At 38.0% G+C, this 22,373-nt stretch overlaps 3 protein-coding genes across 5 annotated transcripts; 2 read left to right on the top strand and 1 right to left on the bottom strand.

The window, feature by feature from the left end:
* Positions 1-7,783: 7,783 nt before the first annotated feature.
* Positions 7,784-13,598, top strand: fas (Fas cell surface death receptor). Its single transcript, XM_068327109.1, has 9 exons — positions 7,784-7,963; positions 8,327-8,403; positions 8,854-8,988; positions 9,658-9,775; positions 9,941-10,011; positions 10,154-10,246; positions 10,390-10,442; positions 10,985-11,003; positions 11,853-13,598. Exons 1-9 carry the CDS (start codon positions 7,830-7,832, stop codon positions 12,134-12,136), a joined length of 984 nt encoding a protein of 327 aa, XP_068183210.1. The 5' UTR covers positions 7,784-7,829; the 3' UTR covers positions 12,137-13,598.
* A 276-nt stretch (positions 13,599-13,874) lies between these two features.
* Positions 13,875-17,131, top strand: itprip (inositol 1,4,5-trisphosphate receptor interacting protein). Of its 3 annotated transcripts, XM_068327108.1 has the most exons (4): positions 13,875-14,041; positions 15,333-15,360; positions 15,463-15,495; positions 15,598-17,131. In XM_068327108.1, the coding sequence occupies exon 4, from the start codon at positions 15,640-15,642 to the stop codon at positions 17,125-17,127; it is 1,488 nt and encodes a 495-aa protein (XP_068183209.1). In that variant the 5' UTR covers positions 13,875-14,041; positions 15,333-15,360; positions 15,463-15,495; positions 15,598-15,639; the 3' UTR covers positions 17,128-17,131. The 3 variants fall into 3 exon arrangements, with proteins under 3 accessions (XP_068183209.1, XP_068183208.1, XP_068183207.1); XM_068327107.1 differs by having other exon boundaries at positions 15,463-17,131; XM_068327106.1 differs by lacking the exon at positions 15,333-15,360 and having other exon boundaries at positions 15,463-17,131.
* Positions 17,132-17,208: 77 nt separating this feature from the next.
* Positions 17,209-22,183, bottom strand: LOC137603543 (glutathione S-transferase omega-1-like). Its single transcript, XM_068327110.1, has 6 exons — positions 22,078-22,183; positions 19,495-19,603; positions 19,189-19,411; positions 18,988-19,089; positions 18,739-18,845; positions 17,209-17,827 (listed from the first exon to the last, which is right to left on the bottom strand). Exons 1-6 carry the CDS (start codon positions 22,103-22,105, stop codon positions 17,677-17,679), a joined length of 720 nt encoding a protein of 239 aa, XP_068183211.1. The 5' UTR covers positions 22,106-22,183; the 3' UTR covers positions 17,209-17,676.
* Positions 22,184-22,373: the final 190 nt, after the last annotated feature.

Genomic DNA, 22,373 nt, shown 5'->3' with positions numbered 1-22,373 from the left:
CTTTCCCTGTTTTCTCTCTTCCTCCAACTGATTTCAGACTCAGATTGTAAATTCGGTCACAAGGGAGGGTCAATGATTGTCATTTCCTGCAGTTTGGTTCCTCTTTGACCAAATGAGTCTCCACTCCCTGAATTCTCTCACGTTCCTCTGAGATATGTGGAGCCGCTTGAGCGACCGTGTTGTTAGCATGTAGGAATCTGTGTGTACTTACGCCAGTTTCTAATGTGACATGTGTCTGTAGGCATGTGATGGTGATGTACGAAGTTAGGCGAAAAGGTAACATGAGACGAAAAGGTTAATATTTTCCAGGCTAGTGAGTGGGCGGTGAAAGCTTTGTACGGTCATGAGTGTCAATGCTGTGTGTGTGTGTGTGTGTGTGTGTGTGTGTGTGTGTGTATGTGTGTGTTAGATAACACATTTATGTGTACTTTCTGCGTGGGTGAATGGGAGAAGTTTCTTCTACAATGTGTTTTCAGAAAATAGGTTTCAAATGACTAAAGTGAATGCATTGTATCCACCAGTGGGTTTGGTTTGTCTGTGTGCAAGAAAATGTGAAAATGCCAAATTTGTTGAGTTATTAGATATTTGTTGAGGATTTACCAATACATAAAGGACTTCTTATCACTATTAAATATGCACATGGACCTGATTTCCTGACAAAGCTGGAAAAATTAGTTGTAACAAACACAGAGGATCCCCTTCCACAGGTGCATTTAGTACAAGAACAAAGTTAGGGTGTGCCTGTTCTTGTTTCTTAAGCATGTCTAAAAAAAAGACATTTAAAAATAGCTAAATATATATAAGTTCATAGTATCAAAAGGCATGTCGAACAACTGTCGAAAAAGTTTCATGAATATCAATGGAATCTCTCTTCAGAGAGAAATCTCACAAAATGAGTCTTAATTTAAATTTCTGAATACAAGCTCCTATATAGGAAATTACATCACTTTAGGACTTCATTACTGTGTGTAAAAATCTTCTTGAAAAACATCCTGGACAGCTTTTAGCTATAAATCATGACAGATGGAGACATGGAAAGATGCGACAGGAGAGACGGCAAACCCATTCCTCTTTCCTCACTTTTTTTGAGAAGGATGGAAGTGGCGTACCCTTTTGTTCCGACAATACAAAATGTGTCGACCTTCACCTGCATTTTGTTGTAAAAGGAACAATAACAGTCAATCACATAGAATAACCCAGAACCAGGATCAAGATATTGACCTGATACACAATACAAACAGCTTCAAATCCACCATCAGTGCAGTGGCAGAGACCATTAGATATCCAGAGAAGACCTGCAGATGAAAAAACAAAAAACAAAAAAAAAATCATCTTAGACACGGCGTCCAGTTTCTGGATGTGATTCCACCACAGTTGCACCGGCCAGTGCTGAGGCAAGACCTAAATCCGTTAGAAATGGTAGGGTTGGTTGAGTGAGCAACAAAGTGAACCTCCTCCACCGACTCCTTTCGCAGAGGGATTACTGCTTTGATCAGTACGGATTAATATGAATGCAAATGATCATATCTAAAAACTATTCTTGCACGAAGCAGCTGTCAATCACTTATTAACTGTCATATGTCACTCATCAAGCTAGAATATTTTTTATTTGAGTAAGAAAGCACTTATATTGTGATTATGCAATTTTTTTTTTCAAATAATGCTTATTATAACTTTATGCTGATGCTGTCAGCGATGCCACAGCTCCAGGCGCCCAGGAGACTTTCTAATCAGTTAATGGATCCAGCTGGCTCCTCTTGACCAAACAGACCCTTGAGACTCTTCCCATGAGTTCTTAGCTGCTCACCCCAGCCCAGTCAACCTACAGAGGAAACTTACTTGGCCCATTCTAAGCTATCTGAGGCCAAAATGAGTCATGAGTCGTTATGATCATATAGGGAAAAGTGCTGACATTGTTGGAGACACTGCAGCAGCTACTCCTGCAGGCCTGCAACACAGAGATTTCAGTTGCTTAGCAAGAATTATTGCTTTGTGACTTTTACACCCCCAAAGAGTGGAGGAGTATAGCTAAAATGAACATCAATGGTAATAATTCAGGTAAACCAGTTAACTCCAATTGTGTAATGCTGGATATATGTTTTTACAGTTCCGTTTACATAAGCGGTTTACATATCTCTAAAAAGAGATGAATGAGTATGAATATATGGACTCATAACTCAGAGAATCAAGTAGTGGAACTGATCTTCGTCTGTAGGGTAGATGAGTCCAAATAGTGTGACAAAGTCAAGCATAAAGTGGAGGTTTGGAGTTTCTCCCTCGAAAGAGCCAGCTGTTTTAGACATTGTCTGCCTCCTATTTGTGTTATTTTCTCTTTTAGTCCCACCCTATTGTGTTTTGATGATGTGTGTTACATGCGACATTCTCACCTGGTGAGAGTTTACAATAATATTAGTTGACTTTCAAAAAAATGTGCATATAGATAAATAGATGCCTTATTAATCCCGGAGGAAATTGTATTGCATATATTATGCATATATTTGGCTTTTATTTGTCCTTTTATTTGCTGCTCTGTTCTGATCAACATCCTAACTGGATGTTTCCAATACTAAAAGTCCTAGTAAACATATATTGAAGGCAGGGGTGTCAAACTCATTTTCATCGAGGGCCACATCAGCATAATGGCTGTCCTCAAAGGGCCAGATGTAACTCATAAATGCAACTAAATTTAACTCAATGTAATGTAAAGTAAATGTAACTACTACTCAGTGTTACATAACTCTAAATGTATTACTTATTCAAGTTACAAACATTAAAGTTGCACAAAAATATGTTTGCTTGTTGGTCTGTTACATCATAAATCCGTTTAATTTGTCAGATTATGAAACCCAGGGAACTCCGTCAATCAAGGATCAAATTATCCAAGAGAATAAATAAAAATAACATAAACCACAACTTTAGGTCATTAATTTTGTTCAAAATGTTTTTGTCTGAGTTAATTACTGCATTGTGTATTTATTTTTAGACACTCTGACCTGTTCTGCTCTCGTTAACCACATAAAATGATGTGGCGGGCCACATTTGGCCCCCTGGTCTTGAGTTTGACACATGTGATCTAAGGGAAATTAAATAAGTATTTTCTTTGTGTGAAACAACAAATCTGCACTTTTCTCCATTGTCTCCACTGTCATTGTCTTGGGCAAATCTCACTCCATGTGAAGATACTGTATACAGATCCCCTTTGCCCACTGATATGCTGGGCTCAAAGTTATTTTTCTCACACGTTTTACAGACTGTACATGTCAGTAAGTGATGATGGGAGCGATAAAATACAGTGAGGATTTTGGTTTTGATGATTCTGAGCTGAACGCAATCCTTAATGTTAACGTGTAGCAAAAAGTACAACCCCGCCGCTCATGCCGTTGCAGGGTGTACAAAATGCAGCAGATCTAAAAAAACCTGCTGAGCATTCCCCCGAGACCTGCGTCATCAGCACAGAGGTTATTTCCTGTAGTTGAAGAGCAGCATGACTCTCTTCCTGTTCAGTGTGAGAAGAAGCATCAGTTCGTTTCTTCTGCTCTGGACAAAGGTTTCAATGCAGAAACACAGTTAGCGTCAGATGTTTTCACCCATCATTAGTTATTTCCGCCATGGCTTTTAATGCTTTCAAGATATCCTGAATGAATAAATATGTCCCTGTCTAAGTTATTCCTGACAGTATGGTTCCGACATTTGAAAACAACAGTCATTATTCTGTCTCCATTAACGGAGAATATTTGAGTATTTTGTTTAAAATTAAGAATACATTTCACTGTTTCTGTGCTTAAATGTCACAATCATAATTATATAGCTACTCTGAATTGGAAATATAGCTTTCACATTCACTCTGCATTTCTGGATTATGACTACCTGTAGGTCTAAAAGCTTTGCCTCTTTGAAAGAAGCTCAACCCCCTCAAAAGTGGAGACATTTTAAATTACTAACATGCTATGCTGTTTCTTTTGTTTTTAACTTTGCTGTAGCTCTGTTGTGACCCATTTTCTAAAATAAGCGAATGAGTATATATTGTGTCCATAGTTACTGTTCTATGGAACACCCTACAATGTTGTGCAACATTAATGAATTCAGCACAATTGATACAACCGCTGACGCCTCCTCTGTTTCTGGCACTTCTTTAAGAGAAGAGATGCTACCTTTCTCCTCTCCTACTCATCTCCTCTCTCTTCTTCTGTGTCCCTGGGGAAACTTTGTAACACTCTCCCTTAAAGCAGTCTCCTCCTAACAACAAAAACAATGTTTTATTGCATTTTATTTTTCCTCTCCTCCATCTCAGTAAAGCTATTGCTTTTCTGTATTCTACATACAACGCAGGGGCAATGGGAAGTGGAACACGACTGGCTTTGGGATGTTTTTCCATACAGCTGAAATGTATCAGCTTTAAGCTGCTTGGTTGTAGATTTTTAGATAGTTGGTTTTATTGCAGTGCATTAGAATGCGGCCTGTTGGTAAAGGTTTATTATAGTTTTATCACATATCATTAGCTTATTTGCCTACAGATCAACTACATACATTACTTGTGCCAAGAACATTGTAGCAAACTTATCTACTGTATATATGTATTTAGGATTGGATCGTCAGGTGTATTTCCCACCCTTGAATTCTATGAATGTCCAAATTACAACACTCCCCCTCATATTTTTAAATAAGATCTCTCTTTATACCACACTAAACCCATCTTATGAATATAAAGTTGTGCTACTTTTGTTGATTTTGAAATGTATTAATGGTAAAAAAGCTACAAAAGTTGATGTAACAACAGACTTGTTTGTCACTGATAATGTGTGATGTTCTTAATTTTCCAAGTTTCACATTTGTCATTAAATGTACTTTATGAAATGCTTCAATTCAGAATACAAGAAGAGAAGATTCACGGCTATGTCTCTGTGAAACAGTACTTCAGTGCAGTACTTACAGCCAAATGATAAAGCCTGCATGACAAGACACTCAGTTGTCCAGACTGAAGTCTTTTCCTACAAGTAAAGACTGACTTTATTCAACACAGAGATCTGCTGAAATGATATTTACCAAGCGTTATACTTACAATGTTCATTATCTATGTGTAATGTGTTGACATGTCAACATTTTGCTAATTCATAAAAAAAAACATATAAACACACATAAGAGAACTGGAATACATTTTGTCCATTTTTGATAAGATATTTAGAAAAAAGGATTTGACCTGATGATAGCACACTTAGTTATGGGATAACCACAGAGATTCGTCATCCTGAGGGAGAAATGAATGTGTCATGGCAATCTGTCTAACAGATGTGGAAACTTTTCACGTAAACGCACAAATGTCAACTTCATGGTGGCGCCACAACAAAAGTCAGAGAATAATGAAGGCCTAACTCATTTGCCTTTTTCCTCTGGGAACTGAAGATATATGAACAAACGTCACTGGCATGTCTTTTATAATTTTACTCTGGATCAAAAGGGTGGACAGAAAGTAACACATTGTCTTTGCATTAATTCACAATTTGTGTGTTTGTGTGCTTATTTTGCTGTCTAAGAGGACCAAATAAGCAGGCAGTACACTGATATGAATCTGACTTCGGTACTCAGTGGGATGACAAAGGGATTAAATTAGGTGAATGTTCAAAATGATCCAAATACCACAAGTGCTCTTCTTCAAATTGAAGCATCTATTCTTAAGCCAGATACTTTTTTCCTTACTTTTGTTCAAAGATAAATTTGCAGTTGACTACACTTGGCTAAGATGGAGCTATTTTTTAATTTTATGGATGTGGGGTGAGGGTGAAGCATTCATTTGTTGTCACAGACAGAAAGCTTTTTTTTTTTTTCTAAAAAGACTTATCTGGCAAATTAGAATGGATTAATGTATTCTACAACATTTTGATTTAGTCCACATTTTAAAGGTATTTTGTCATTCGACACTGGTGTCTGTGGGGCATCTATCCAGCTGTGCAACGAATTTTTAAAAAAAAAATATTCCTGAGCTTTTCCTCATTGTTTTCTGGCTGAAATTTTAAGAGACAAACATATGACAGTAATTGGTCAGAACGTCAGTGATTTAAACTTCACTTTCACAATTATTCCAGTAATCCAGTAGGAATTAATGTTGCAAATACAATTAAATTCTAATCACGATTTAATATTTGACCAGGAAACCTACAGCTTTGTAGTGATGAATAGTGTTTTCCGTTTATATTGTAGTTCGGAGTGGACTTATCAGTGTCAATTAAAAATGAAACAATGTTAGCAATTACAACAGAATCTGACTGAGACTTCCTCCCAGCAGGAAACCTCCCCCTATTCAGAGCAGCCATTCCCCCGAACAAGAGCAATACCGCCCTCTACCGGCGCCCTGTGGGTCAAGCATGGATGAGAAGAGGCGGAAGCAAAGCTGTGATTGTTTCATTGATCAAACGGAATAAAGGAAATATATTCTTAGAGTTTTTATCATGCATCAATATTTTTTCTGTGTCAATGAATCTAGTTTTCTTCATTGCACCCCCCCCACACACACACATTGTTTTCCAGTTATTTTAACCAGCAACCACTAATGCCATAACTACATATATTTGGAAGAGATGATACTCAACTGTCATTATGTATAAGGTTTACTGATACAATACAGCATTTCTCAGAATTTTTTGATAAAAAAAAATACTACAATAAAAATTCAAATATCTCATTGAAATTGTGTTTTTATACATTGAACATGGAATGCTTCTTTCAATGACCACTGCAGGATTTACTGAGTGAACAGTGGTGCAGAAAATATAAAATATGAACAACTTTTATTCAAACTTAAAAATGGTCTTGTATTCTTTTACTGCAGATAAACCATTTTACAACAGAAAAGTTGACAGATTAACGAATGCGGTGAAAGCATCTTTATTTTCATGATTACAAACCAGAAGATAGCATTTATGACTTTACACAAAATCCAGACACAAAGAAGAATGTGTAACAGTTTTTTGTCAAAACAGAACAATTGTATGGGGTTTTTAATTTAGTTCATAAAATATTTTTAAATGACAATAATATAATCTCACAAAATCTTTCTATGGGACAATTTATCATCCAACAAAAGTAGTTACCATGACAGGTCTCTATACAGTAAATGCATTTACAAATGTTTGACCCCTGTGTGGAATTTGACCCCGTTTGTGGCCCCTGGGTTAGAAAAGTCCAAGATCCACCCCTGCTGTGGTCAATTATTATTCTAGACTAGAGTAGCTTCCTTTTAAGAGTGCCCATCAGCAGATCAGATGTTTGTTTTTTTTAACTATGCCAACTTTCAGGGACTTAATTTAGTAATACAAATACAAAATCATTTTGCTCAGGCCTAAATTTATATGAACCCCGATACAAGGCTCTCCTGATTCAAACGTACAACAAAGGCACTGCCAGTAGCTCAGAACCACTTTGATAAGTGCACTGAAATAAATGCTAACTTATATGGCTTATAAATCAATGGAATTCACTAAATTTTATGCAAAAAACCTAAAACAACATTACCGACAAGGAAGCATGGTGGTGTCTCTGTGATGCTCGGGTTGCTTTGCTAGATTAGACACAGGATACCTGTTGCATATAAAGGGTGACATGGATTCCATTAAGCATCAAGAAAAATGTCCATTTGAATATAAATATCTGTACTTTCCATTTTTTTACATTTATAAAAACGGACTTGTTAATCTATTACTGTATTATTTGGTGTAATCATGTGCTTTCCTGACATTGAGGGGTTGACTCTTTATGAGACATGTGGTAGTCAGTGAGAGTATTTGCGCTATTGAATGTAGTATAAAGCGGCTCCCAGCAGGTCCTGCCCTGACGCAATGACAGTTTCTGTTGGGGATTTCCTTCCTGCCTGCGCAGACGGACGCGCTCACCGACACAGGAAGACGGATTCAAACATGTCACCTGCGTGGATTCTCACAGTAACTGTGTCGTTCTCTCTGCTTTTGTTTACGTAAGTAGGTTTAAGGAACTCTGGTGCTGTATGGTCATTTAGCTGGTTTAGATGCGGAGGATAACAAGACCTTGCCCTATGGGCTTTTCCTTAGTTTGTCTAAATGCGTTAATTTGCCTCACGATGCATTTATAATCTGACATCAGAGGTAGAATGTAAGACATGAACTGATATATAAATAATTATGAGTTGGGGTTAGGGCCAGAACTAAATAGACTGGTCGCAGAATTCGCCTTAACACGGGGTCAAGCTTAAATGTAGTGAACAAACGACAGATGGACATCTATGAACGTTTGACTATTATTTATACACATAAGTAGAAAGTAAATCATACTTTCACTTTCGTTTTCCGTCTTGTCTCAGGACCCCCTCTTCCTCATTCCTGTGTACAGATGGCAGCTACACGCACGACGGGAGGGAGTGTTGTCTGTGCGCTTCCGGTCAGTGTCCGCGCGTCTGACTTTAAATGATGTGTGAAAACAAGTCTTATTGATTTATTTGGGACGCATCGAACCAGGTTCGATTTTATTGTTAAACACATCTAATCTCAAAAGTGTATTTTTTAAGCGAAGTGAAGATATAATAATGTAAATGCACAACTTCTTAAAAAAATTTTTTTTTGAATGAACACCCTATCTGAAATCTTATCCAAGACACTGATTTTTAATTTAAGACCGTTTTGCATAATTGTTTTAATCACCATCATGTTTGTCACAGAGTCAACTTAATGTCGTCTGTGACTGCGGATCTGTTGTTCTGTGTTGAAAAGAACAACCAGCTACATTGACTGTGCAGTGCTATATGTTTTAGTAAACAGTAGGTGTGAATAACATCAGATGACCCAAACAAACTGAAACATCTGTCTTGTTTTTGTGTCCACATGTTTGCAGGGCTGCACCTGGTGCAGGACTGCATTAAAAGTCCACAGGACAGACAATGCCGGGAATGTCCACCTGAGCAGTACACCAGTCACCCCAACAACCAGAGATTCTGTGATCATTGCACATCCTGCTCACATCCAAATGGTATCAATGCACTGGGACAATACAGTTTTTTTTAGTAAAGCCTTAAACAAAACAAGACATTTCAGTGTAACACTTTTACTGTAAGAACATCATATAAATTGCAAGAATTTGATGTGACAAGTTTACATTGACAGAAGTGTAGTCACAGCCTCATTTTAACTACTTAGTGATTGCAGATATAGCATAATATTATTCCTTAGCAATACTCATTATTAATTATGAATTACGTATTAATTATTTATATGAAGTATAAGTAATACTTCAACCAATACTTCAATTCAGCTTCTTTAATGCCACACTTTTCTTGCTTTAGACATAATATGGGAATTGGGTGACAAGAAAAGTACATTTTAAAATGAGTGTGTACAGGTACTCTGTAAATGAGTTGTTTTACTGCATTCTGACATTTTCTCAACAAGACATCAAGCTATTGTCAGAAAAAGGTGGTCAGATTAATTGATAATCAAAATAATTATAAATTGCATCTTATATCCCAATCAATTCCACATAGTCAACAGGAATATGTTAAATCCTTACAATATAAAGCAACAACAGTATTATAAAGCAAAACTTCTGCACATGTAGAACTGAAACACAAAATGTGTCACTACCATTATGTGTTTTGTTCATCCCTGTAATATCATGTGTGTGATGTTAATATCTATTTAGATAATCTCGAGGAGGATCAACCCTGTACCCCTGCCAGGGACAGAAGGTGTCGATGTATAAAGGATCACTATTGCACCAGCAACACAGGAATATGTCATCTCTGCTACCCTTGTAAGAGGTCAGTTCTCTAAATATCTGTCAACCACAAGATGCACTCCTTCAAAGAAAATCTGGGGGAAAAAACTATTACCAATTTACTCATTTATCCTTTTTAAGGAAGATATTGACTTATGCTGTTATAATTTCATCCTTCACTCATTTGCACTTTTCTGTCATGTTCAAGATGTGGTGCTGAGGGCATCAAAGCAGCCTGTACAGCTAATAGCAACACAGTCTGCAATGAAGCAATAGAAGGTAAGGTTTAGTCTGTATTGTATTTGAATCATTTCATGATGGTTTAAAAGGAGTAGAATGCTCTATCTATAAAAGAAATAACATCACATTGTTTTGTTTGTTTGCAATTGAAATACAATGATCATAACCTTGTCTTTCACAGAAAATCAAACTGGAAAAATAGTTGGCATAGTCGTTGGTTCTTTCCTGGTATTTGTTGCTCTCTTGGGGGCTGTTGTTCTTTTTTGGAAGAAGAGTGAGTATTTGTTAAACCTACATGTGACCAGGAGAGAGCACTAGAGCCAATCTCAATTCAGTTCAATCGAAGTCCATTCAATACCTTTTTTTTTTTCTCCTTAATAATATTGTGTCCTGTTTCCTAAACATTCATTTAATAAGGGCAGAGACATCAGAATCTAGACCAAGAGACAAACAGAAGTGGAAATGATTTGGTAAGTTAATCTACAGTGTGATCTCTTTTGTTGTAGTTAGTCCTCTGACCTGCTTGGAGATGTTTAACCTTTGTGCTCGTGAGTCAAATGCTTTTCTGTGTCTTATCTAATGTCGGCAAAGCTACCCCTTTCTGTTGGAGGTCAAGGTTAGTTGGCCAAAGCTATTGTAGTCCTGGTTTGTGTGCTTGCTTTGTGCCAGTACTGTTGACCTTTCTGCTACTTTCACAACAGTGGGAGTATTTCAGCAATACCTAATGTGGTCGTTCCCACTTGGGTGCATACCAGTGCTTCTTCTTCAGTTGAGCCAATCCGCTGGCTCAACTAATCGGACTTCCTACTGGAAGACAAAGGGATTCTCATCAATTTGTTTTAGTTTTTCTAAGATATTTCTCATATAATCAGCTAAATTAGCTTCATCAACAAATCCCCATTGATTTTTAAATTGGGGTAAGGTCTTCTGAAAATTCAAACAGTGATGTTACATGTAAAGTTGTGTAAGCGGTCAAAGTCCAGTTTTAATTCATTCTGCATCTGTTTTTCAGGAGCTGCAGGCTCTTAAGAGTAAGTAAGAGAAGCCACAGAACATTGTAAATTATATCATATTACAGCATATCTGTCAGTTGAAATACACAATCAGTCAGATATTTGATTAACAGGTGAAGTGAGGAAAGGCTTTCATCTGTCTTCCTGTCTTCTTTCATTTCCAGAGCATAACTGAAATGGTTTAAAAAAAACCCATAACAATCACAAATCTTGTGACACACAAAAAACAAGTTTCAGCATTGAACTATTCATGGACTTTTTTGTTGCTTCTTTTTTTTTTTTTTACAAATGTTTATGTTCACATCTTGTGCCAGAGTGATTGGCTTTTGACATTGTAGCAATTTTAAATATTTTATTTATTTTCCATTCATTCATTAATTCATTTGTTCATTTATTCATTCATTTAAAATTGAAACTCAATGACAGATAAGCAGTAAACAAAAAATAAATAAACATCACCAATTTCAATAACTTTTATGTCTTTTTCAATCAGCTGCACCAGTATTAGGGGAAGATATGATACTATTATTACTGTACTGACTGTTAGGTTTTATCATATTTAATGATAGCTTATGTGAGCTGAAGTCTGTTGGGTTATAGTAAGTTTGGTTCCCATAACCCTTCAGAATACTTTTTGTTATGTTTCTGGAAGTGACAGTAAGCAGTGTTCACAACATTTTGAGATACACTATTTCATTTTCTGTTATTATTATCTACAATTTGCAAATACAGTTACATAAGCCTGTATATTACATGGCTTCATGCGATTTTTATGGAAAGTTTACTGTCAGTGGTTTTGTGGTTGTTTCTCTACCTGATGTGACAAAAATAAAGTTGTGAATTACCTGTCTTCCACATTGTTTTCAGATGTGGATTTCCAGCTGTACCTGCCTGATATTGCAGATGTTATTGGATGGAAGGATATGCAGGATATAGCGATGCGTAGCAACATGGGAAGTGCAACTATTGATTCGTTTAAACTGAACAGCCCTGGAGACAGTCGGGAGCAGACCCTCCAACTATTGAGAGCCTGGGTTGAGATTCAGGGCAGAGACGCAGGGAAGAACTTGATCAAAATTCTACATAATATTGCCAAAAAGAGCAAAGCTGAGAAAGTGTCAGCTATCCTGTCCTGTCCTGCTGTCCTGTGACAGATAGATGAAATATTCCTTCTTGAATATGCCTATTGTGAGCACTTTAAAAAAATATTTGCCATGCTGTACAAGTTGATATGTTTACATATAAAGCATAAATAATGTTTTAAAATTAAAGTGTTATACCGGTTTAAGTATGATGTACAATGATTTTACAGAGGAATAATTTTGTCTTAATGTATTTATTAGGGTTTTTTTTTTAGGATTTGAATGCTTGAATTGAATTATTACATCTCTCCTCTTAATCTGAAAATGTATTATATATTTGTGGAGATATAGTGTATGAGCTATTATTATGTTGTCTAGTCAACCTCAATAAATGAGGTTGACTATGTGTGTTTTTTAATGTTATATGCTATCAAATTTGCACTGGTCTAGATATAAATAACAATAATTCCCTTATTGTTATTTTGTTCAGCTATGTCTAATCTATGAATCACAATAATGCATATCTTTATTTTCCTTTAGAATAACTACAAGATAAAGGCTCGCTGCAGTAACTCACTCAACATGAGCCACTTTAAAGCATTCGCTACATTATAAATTGACCTACAGGTCTCTAAACTATTAACAGTTGTGTCCATGGCCTGATTTACTTTTAAAGGAGCGTTATCTCCTGCCTTAAATTTTTCATAATTGACTCACACAGACCCACCTATATGTCCATATATGCTTACTGATTCAAATTCCAACTGTGTTTCAAATTCAGTTGAATGCAAGAAAATGTTAAGCTCACTTGAAAAGTCTCACGCTGTCACACTGTCACCGACTCCACCCACTACCTGTCAATCACGACGCCCCAACCAATGAAAGCGCATCTGCCAGAAGGAATCACATGAACAGTGTGGCGTAAGTTATCTGCTATGTTAGGAGAAGAAATAACTATACATGGACTTCCCAGTTAACATAATTTTAGTGTTATAACTGTTCCAACAATTTTCATGTTTCTGAGCAGAAAGTCCAAACAGCAGGAACGACACAGAAAACGGCAGCGAATTCTTAGTGAAACTAGCTGGCGAGGACGAACAGTCTATCCAGCTATGGTTTCCATTTGGAATGGGGCAATCGATGTAGTATCCAAAATGCTCCTCGGTCATCTGACAAAAACACTCTTTAACTAACTACATACAGTTCTGTTCATGTAGTCAGTAACAGAACTATCACTTTTGTAACATTTATTTTCCATTTGCTCTTTTGACAGGTGACTTTTTCTTTAACGTTAGCACCTTTCCCAATCTCACCATTAGGTAGCTTTCTTTCTCCACTTAGCCTGCTAACATTCATCTATCATCGCAATCCCCTCCCAGCGCAATCCATGATTTACCAACACAAAGTTGTTACCTCACTACGATGATTTTTGAATACCTGGATGTGCTGGGTTTATGATACCTATACATTTGTTTTCATATGTTTGGTATGAAGTCTGATATTATTGTTTTATCGTGGAATTTCCACGGGTTCACGCCACTAATTTATAAAACATTTTTTTTACTAAAGATAATTTCCCTGTTGGGGGACAATAAAGTTTTTTTCTTTCTTTTCTTTTGTCAACGATCTCTTGCAGTTGAGCCAACATTCATCAAGTGGACATGACTAAAAGAGATTGTCATGTTTCACTGCGCAGCATCCATTAAAGGGGGGAATGTGCGCAATTGGCAAGTGTGGGGTGGGTTTTTTTGGGGGGGGGGGGGGTGACCGTGCCCCGTGTAGCTTCATGCGTAAATGCGGCCCTGATCGCAGAGGAAACAGGGCGGCGGGTCTTGAAATGGAGGCTGTTGCTATGAGGAAATGTGTTCTAAAACAGAAGTGAACTATCCTCCATTGCGCGCGTTAGTCTGATGGAGCTGGGATCCCAACACTGGACTCTGATCACGATGAGCTGGAAGACGTAACGACGTCCAGGTAGAAACACACGCATCGACACGGCGCGCGTAAAAAGAAGAACACTGAGGACTCACCGAGTCAGCGTGATCGTCGATAAGTTCTCCACAACACATAGCATTCACATTAATAATCACAGTTCAGATCGCTCTTATCACTGCTCATAACATTTTCGGGGACTCGCTGTTTAAAAGTTGCTGTTACTTCCAAACTTTACGCAGCGCCACATTTTGGGTGAGCAGGCTGTGACGTGATGTCCTCACTGGTGACTGTTTTGTCCGACAGCAACGGATGCAAACATCGGTTTAATGTAATGTAGGATTTATAGATTGTTTTATATCAGTAATATGACAAACGAATGTTGTCACTAAAGTTACGCAAATAAGGTGAAATATGTTTTTGTCGTTTGAAATGTGGTGGACTATAAAGAATTCCTCTAGTCAAGTACACGTAGCTATGAAGTATTAAGTTAGTGTCTTTCCATAATTGACTTTTGAGTGCTTTATGTATTAATAGGAAGTCAATGTATTGCTCATAATACATAAACACAATTTAAAAATTGTATACCATTATTTTTCCTGCTTACTAAAATAAAACTCCAGAGTACTTCCTCCGTGTCCATCAGCCTGTCTTTTACACTGCTTTGACTTCTGTAGATGCCATAAAGACTTAATGGGAGAATCAAGCAGTGAAGAATTCATTCTCCATGTTAACTGTACCCTCCATGTTCTTCCACTTTGATGAATCATAACACAAGTGGGCCTGTGCTGCTGCATGGATGGGCTGAGCAATGTAGGTGTTGGAAACGTCCCCGTTAGTAAGTCATGGGGTGTTCCCCTGGCTCTGTGACCTCACATCTCTGCCACGCCTGTGCTGCCATTTCAAAACTCAAAGTTAGACAGAGAGCAGACAACAATCTCACAATTTTACTGTTGAGATTGACTTCTCAATACTCATTCCTAGTTTAACAGGAGTGAGCGTGGCTTTGTCTCAAAGGTTCCAGGGATCCTCACCACATTCTTGAGCAGTTGTCTCTTTAAGGTCTATTTAAAGCTTGGAACAGAGGCAAAAAAATCGTACGTAATTTCCCCTTCTTTACTGCACTGTATATTATACAACATCCAGGAAAGACTATGTCTGCGTTTTCCACATTGTTGAGCATACACGCCTCAGTTGGACATTTTCCAGAAAGGGACAGATTTTTATCCTCTACAAATTGTTAACAGGATGCCAATGTTAAGGGGAACAATTTGAGTTATCAGAGAAGGATAAATTATCCTTCAGACCTTGACCTTCCTTCCTTTTGTTTCAGACTGCAGCAGACTAGTTTGTGTTTAAAGGTACAACCATTGCTTTCCTATTAGAATGGAGACAATCTTCGAAAAAAAATAACAATACTATGTATATCCAGTCTAAATGAACCATTTCTGCTCATGTTTCAGGTTCTGAGCTGCGCCTGTCTGAACGTCTTACATGTGAGTCTGAGAAACAAGCTGAAGATGCAGGGGGCCATTGCACGAGTGTGTGTGGTGGTTGCTGCTGCTTTATTGAACCATCCCATACTCTTTCCTCATGAGAACACCACCCACCCAGATGAGGATGAGGAGCTTGTGGCTCGCATGCGGGAGCATGAGGAACGGCTGGAAATGGAGCAGGCCAAGCTTGAGGAAGAACTCTCACAGCAGGAACAAACCGCCTCTGATGAGGGCTATAGTTGGTGTTTGTGGAGCACCGTGTCTTTCATCATATTCTTTACCATTGAGATGTACAGGGTGGATCTCCTTGATGCAGAAATACGTCCAGTAGAGGACGAAGACGTAATCTCGGAGAGTGGATCCGTCACCCCCGGTACGATGGTACTAGATAAAGATGTCCTGAGGAACTTCTGTGACAAATGCACGTATACATCATCCCACGAAATCTGGAGAGTGAGGGAGTTTGTTGAGGGTTTTGCTGATGACTTGTTGGAATCGCTAAGGAGCATTTGCAACAGGGAAACAGATGTGGAAGTCGGAGACTTTGTTGGGATTGGAAGCATGTTTGAGTCTTGGAAGGTAGGCAGGCCACTAATTTGCGACCTTATAGTGCCTTTCTCCCCTCCAGAAGAGTACTGCTTCCAGTTCCATCTGTGGTGCACTGCTTCTGGTGACATACCTCCCAACATGCAGGGCTGTGGCAGGATAAAGGTGATCAGGTGTGGGGACAATGAAGAGCACTGTCTCTGCGGCTCTGCTAACCTGGGAGACGACATGCTGTGTCTGCTTCATAGCAGGAATGACACCATCAAAGTGGACCACACTCTTGAAGAACTGCTGTGTTCCAAAAATACGCATTCCTTAGCCAAGGATCACGTCATGAAGTGGTTTCAGATCTCTGTAACCAAAGCTTGGGGACGCATTTCGCACAAATACGATTTTGAAGTCACTTTTCGTAACCTGGATACCGCCGGTGCTCTGAAGATCCGACTACGGTCAGGCAAAGTTGTCTTATTGAATCTCATTCCCGTGGTTCAGCTGGAGGATACAAACGCTTATTTTGTGTCACACTTTCCATCAGATTGTGACAGCTCTCCAGATCCATACTGGCCTCTTTCTTTTGCTGTCTATGAGCGTAATTTGTTGAGACATTTTGCTAAACGCCTACCACAAAATTCCTGCCATTTACGCTGTTTTCAAATTGTTACATTCCTGCACAGAAGACAGGGAGCGCTCACAGGAAAAAGTGCTCTTACTAACTACCACTTAAAGACGGTTCTGTTACACCTGCTGCTGACTAAAAGGCCCTCTGCGTGGGGGATTTCGAACATGGAGGACAGGCTTCGAGATGTGTTCAGTTTCTTACAGAGGAGCCTGCAGGAAAAGAGACTAAATCATGTTGTAACTGGAAACAGAAAAATACCAGAAGAAGTCAATGTTCCAGAGATATTTTGCAAGGCAGAGCCCATCAATCTGTTCCGGTCTATCGTGTTACACAAGGAGCTTTATGCAGCAACAGTCAGACATTTTCATGAGATGTTGCAAAATGCACCTGTGCTCATGCAAGAGTACTCATCTCGCTTTTCAAATGGAGGTTTACACCATAGCCTAGACGAGAATGTGTCCGGATAACAGTCAAGTGGTAGCAGATCTTGAAATGTCAGTGTGAAAATGGATGTTTGCACCAGATACACAAGCACTGAAATGCAATAGTTATTTGACTTGACTTTTATTGCAGATTTCGCTGAGAAGGCTACTTTTTTTATTCAATTGTTTAATTTATATTCAAGTAAATGGGCAGCATTTCATTTAAAAACTATTGCCAACATTTTATCATTTGGTCAATCAAGAGACAAAGTCACGCCTGTCACACAAGATTTGATCAATATAGAACGATTCTGCATTTTTCATTGAGAGGCTAAGGCATGAGGTTTCATAACCCCCTGCCGCTCAAAGAGTAAGCAATCTATTTGAAGGATTAGAGAATGATCAGTTCCATGACTGTATTTAAACTTTTAACCTAAATAAATCAGATTTTTATCAGATGTGGGGATATTTGAAGCTGCTCCTAAATGTCAAAAGTAATTTCATCTGTTTTCTTGTAATATCAATGTGTGAAAAACAGACTCTAGAATAACTGATCAAAAGTCAAAATTATTGGGATGGTTTATGAAGTCACGTTTACAGGCCGTAGTCAAACTCAGGTTTTCCATCAATATAACTTTTGTAGAAGGCCTTGTAGGTGTCCACACTGTACGTGTTGGCTTTGACAGCTGGATCCTCATACATGCGTTCTGTCCACTTCTTCAGCTCAGGTGTTTGGTCGTAGCAGCTGAAAAGGCAAAGGGAATACAGTGCGCCCTCGTTACTTGTGGTTACAGTGTTCCAGGAACCACACACGAATAACGAATTCCACGATAGAGCTACAAACTATTTCTTATTATTTAAGATAATTTAAACGTTTATCAACCCTCCCCATATTGATATTAAACCATCTTCTATCTGTATTACCTTTCCCCACACTCTTATAGACTGTTTAAATCACTTTTGTTTCTAATGGAAACGTTAGAAACAAAGTGGAACGTAGCGCACTTCTGCATGCAATCAGTCTATAGAATGCCTGTAGGGTGTCACATGACTTCTACCAAAAATCCACCATGAAGTGAAGTCGAGAGTGTTGATGCGCGAATGAGCGAGGGCACACTGTAGTTCATAAGGCTGTCCTCATGAAATACAACATGAGATATCATTCAGTAAATTCACAGTAAATGTTGATTTCAATTACTTTTCAGGCATAATTTAAAAATCCAATGTTTAATAGTTTGAGATTCAGATGAAACTCGTGCATGCTTACAACTGCCAAACTTTCCAGGTCATATGGCCCCCCCAAAAAATTGTACCATGACAACTACCATGGCAACAGCAGAGCCTATTTGCTGATTTTACATAATTAAAATAATTTCAGCTCTTGCACAAAACATTAATTTCTTGCTTTGCATCAAATTTAAAAATCCCCTCCAAATTACAAACTTGTCAGGTTTCCAGGACCTATTGAGACCTTTTGAAGGTGAAAATGTTTTGACTTATTTGTTCCTATGGGATTGCCAGCGCTCTCACATTTGTAATGCAGTATACCTCATGTTTGTTCTCTATTATGCTCTTCTCAACTTTTTTTGTAATTTTGGAATGCTTCCACTATTAAAATATATTCATTTATAAATCTTTTAGGAGATTATTACTTACTTTTTCAGATCCAGGACACCCAGCCTGTCAAACCACGGCCACATCATGTAGTCGATCATTGTGATGGAATCACCTCCAAAGAACTTGGTCTTTTTGTCAACCAAGTCCTGAACAATCAATACATTTTTCAGCATTTTTTTTTATAACAATTTATACAGAATTTGCTCTCTTTCCTGGAACAAGTTTGTCTTTACCAAGTTATATCAGGAGAATGCATTAAAGAACCAAAGAGCTTGACTTTGAACATACTTTGTTACATTTGGCCAACTTTTCCTTCAGTTCACCTTCCAGTCCTGAGACATCCTCACCCTTTTTTCTTCCCATTAAGATCTTAGAGAAATATGGAGGTATCTGCACAAAACAATTGGTTTAACTGAATTATTTACACGGTGGGAAAAGCAGTAAAAATAAAGCCCAGTATTTAGATGCAAGTGACGCAAATGAAGATACCTTGGAAAAATGCTCCAGCATCATCCTGTACTGAGCTTTACCATACGGAGTGGAAGGAAGCAGCTTACTGTTTGGGTAAACTTCATCCAGGTATTCACAGGTGATAGGAGACTCATATATCACCTCACCAGCAGGTGTCTCCAGTGTTGGGACAAGACCCAGTGGATTCCTCTCAAGGAACCAATCAGGCTTGTCTTTCAAGTTGATGTTGATGACCTCATGTCTGCAAGAACAAAATGGCAACTTAATTAAAAGAAAAAATCGTGTTTCATCGTTTATTTATTGTGTGATGAAATGTGTGTTTACTTGATCCCTTTGGCAGTCAGAACTAGTTTGGTCCTGAGGGCAAACGGGCAGAATCTCATACTATAGAATCTGATAAAGCCTCCAGAGACTGGACCAGGAGCAGGACTTCCTGAAAGAAATTTGACAAGTTGAGGTGACAAGTTGATATAATTTAACTGCCTGATTTATATTTACTTCTGTGACTTGAAGGAAAATATAATTAAATATGTTGTATGAACCCAGATCTGCTTAGAAATATTGTATAATAATAACTTTATTTATATAGCACCTTTAAAAACAAAAGTTTACAAAGTGCTTTGACAAACAAAGGCAAAAGCAGGATACATATGACAACAAAGAGCCAAAACAGTGAGGCCAAACATAAACAGGACAAAATTAAGCTAAAATTGAGGTAAAGTTAGGCAAAACACACCAGAACAGGAATTAAGACAGAATGGTAAAAGAGATAAGAACAATAAAAGCAATAAAACTATTCTTTTGTTTTTAATACTTAGAAACAAAAGAATAGAAGGATAAGAAGACAGCATTGCCTAATGACAATAGAAACAAGAATAAACGCTTAAAAGGAATAGAAAGACTAAAAGATTAAATAAAAATGAATAAAAAATAAATAAAAATAAAAGTAAAAGATGACATCACATAAAGGTAAGTATAAAAATGGGTTTTAAGAAGAGATTTAAAAGATGTCACTGATTCTGCATGCCTTATCTCCTCAGGCAGGTCATTCCAAAGTCGAGGGGCCCAGATGGAAAAGGCACGGTTGCCTTTAGATTTAAGCCTCGACTTTGGAATCGACAGGAGGGCCCCACCCAAGGATATAAGGCTGCGTACTTGCTCGTATGGGGTCAACATTTCCGCTATGTAACTCGGGGCCAGACCCAGACGGGCTTTAAAAGTGATCAGCAAAATCTTAAAATCAATTCTAAAATGCACAGGGAGCCAATGGAGGGAAGCCAGGATTGGGGTAATGTGATGCCGCCTGTTAAAACCAGTAAGAAGCCTAGCTGCTGAATTCTGGACCAGTTGGAGGCGGGAGAGTAATTTATGGTTGATGCCAGAGAGGAGTGAGTTACAATAATCGGGTCTGGAGAAGATGAAAGTGTGAATTACTTTTTCTAAGTCGGAATGTGGGAGCATGGGTTTGATTTTGGAGATTGTTCTTAAGCAGGACTGGACAACTTTATTGATATGAGATTTGAAGTTGAGGTCTGAATCGAATATTACTCCTAGATTTCTGGCAGCGGATTTAACGTTAACGGAGTTTGGAGGAGTGAACAGTATGATTTCAGATTTGGAGTTATTGAGCTGAAGAAAGTTTTGGGCCATCCAACAGTTGATATCGTTGAGACAGTCTAACAAAGCAGCCAGGCTTCTTGGGTCATCCGGTCTCATTGGGAGGTATATCTGTGTGTCGTCCGCATAGCAATGGAAAGACACGTTGTGACGGTGGATGATCTGACCGAGCGGAAGCATGTAAATAGAAAATAAAATGGGACCTAAAATTGAACCCTGCGGTACACCACAGGTAATCTGAGTTTTCAAGGATATGTAATTACCTATGGTGACCGCAAAGGTTCTATCTAAAAGGTAGGAATAAAACCAGCTAAGTGCAGTGTTCTTGATGCCAAGCCAGGTTTCAAGACGGTCAATTAAAATGGCATGGTCTACAGTGTCAAAGGCTGCACTTAAATCTAAAAGGATTAAAATTGTACTCTCTCCCCTGTTAGCTGCTAAAAGAAGATCATTGGTTACCTTGAGGAGGGCAGTTTCTGTACTGTGCAAAGCTCTAAAACCAGACTGAAATTTCTCAAAGACATTATTATGAGACATAAAAGCTAAAAGCTGGGTTGAAACCACTTTTTCTAGAATTTTTGATAAAAACGGAAGTTTAGAAATTGGCCTAAAATTGTTAAAATCAGAAGAATTAGGGTAAAAATACATACTTGATAAACGAGACGGTTTGTTTCTTGTTCTTCCTTTAGGTTTTGAACACGCACAACATCTCTGGGTGGACTTTGGGATAAAAGTTCGTTTACCTGACAGACTTTAAACTTATTGGATAAAGTACTGTCACTTGCAGTTCTAGTTTATTGGTTCTACTTTTGCTGGTGAAGAACGTGTAGTAGACTTTTTTTTTAAATTAAATTTGTACTTAAAATAAAACATAATTGAAGTCCCCAATCTTCTACGACTGATTCTGTCAGAAGTCACATTTTATTTCAACAAAGTAACATCAGTTAGATTTTAGCTTTATCAAAAACAAAAAACAGAACTAAGAAAGAAAAAAAAAACCGTGAATGTCGCTGAGGCAACCTGACGCACTGTACGTCTCCGATAATTTAATCTCCTTAAAAAACTAAACCATTCGTATATCCAAGAGGTCGCTCTGCTCATCCTGACGCGTATATACATTGATGTTCGATGCCTCTTCAAAAAACCTCCAATTGATGGCTGTTCACTTTCCCTCTGGAATCAATGAAACACGTCTTTTTTAAACGTAGACGAGCTTGCAAATTGCAACCATAATATAACCCTGCTAAGTGTTAGTAATTTAGTATTTTAATGTATTTAATGAATTCTTACCTTTGGCGTGACACTTCTCAGCAGACATGTTGGTGCAACGGTGTGGAGGACGGAGAGACGAGTGTCACAGCTCTGCCGCTAGCGGCGTCATCACTCCTAGCTATTGATTTTTTTTCAATAAACTTTATTAAAACCTGAATGGCGAACAAAAGCGTAGACAAAAGTAGCAGACGTTGTATTGAGTCAATACACGTTAACATAATAAAGTATATTGACAAAGCAATAGAATAACGATACCAAAAAAGAATAATAGATAGTAAAGCAAATTCATTACGGTTTTTTACATTTTAAATTTT

This window comes from Antennarius striatus, chromosome 11 (genome assembly GCF_040054535.1).
Source record: "Antennarius striatus isolate MH-2024 chromosome 11, ASM4005453v1, whole genome shotgun sequence".
Taxonomy (NCBI): domain Eukaryota; kingdom Metazoa; phylum Chordata; class Actinopteri; order Lophiiformes; family Antennariidae; genus Antennarius; species Antennarius striatus.
This window is presented reverse-complemented; position numbering and strand designations above follow the sequence as displayed.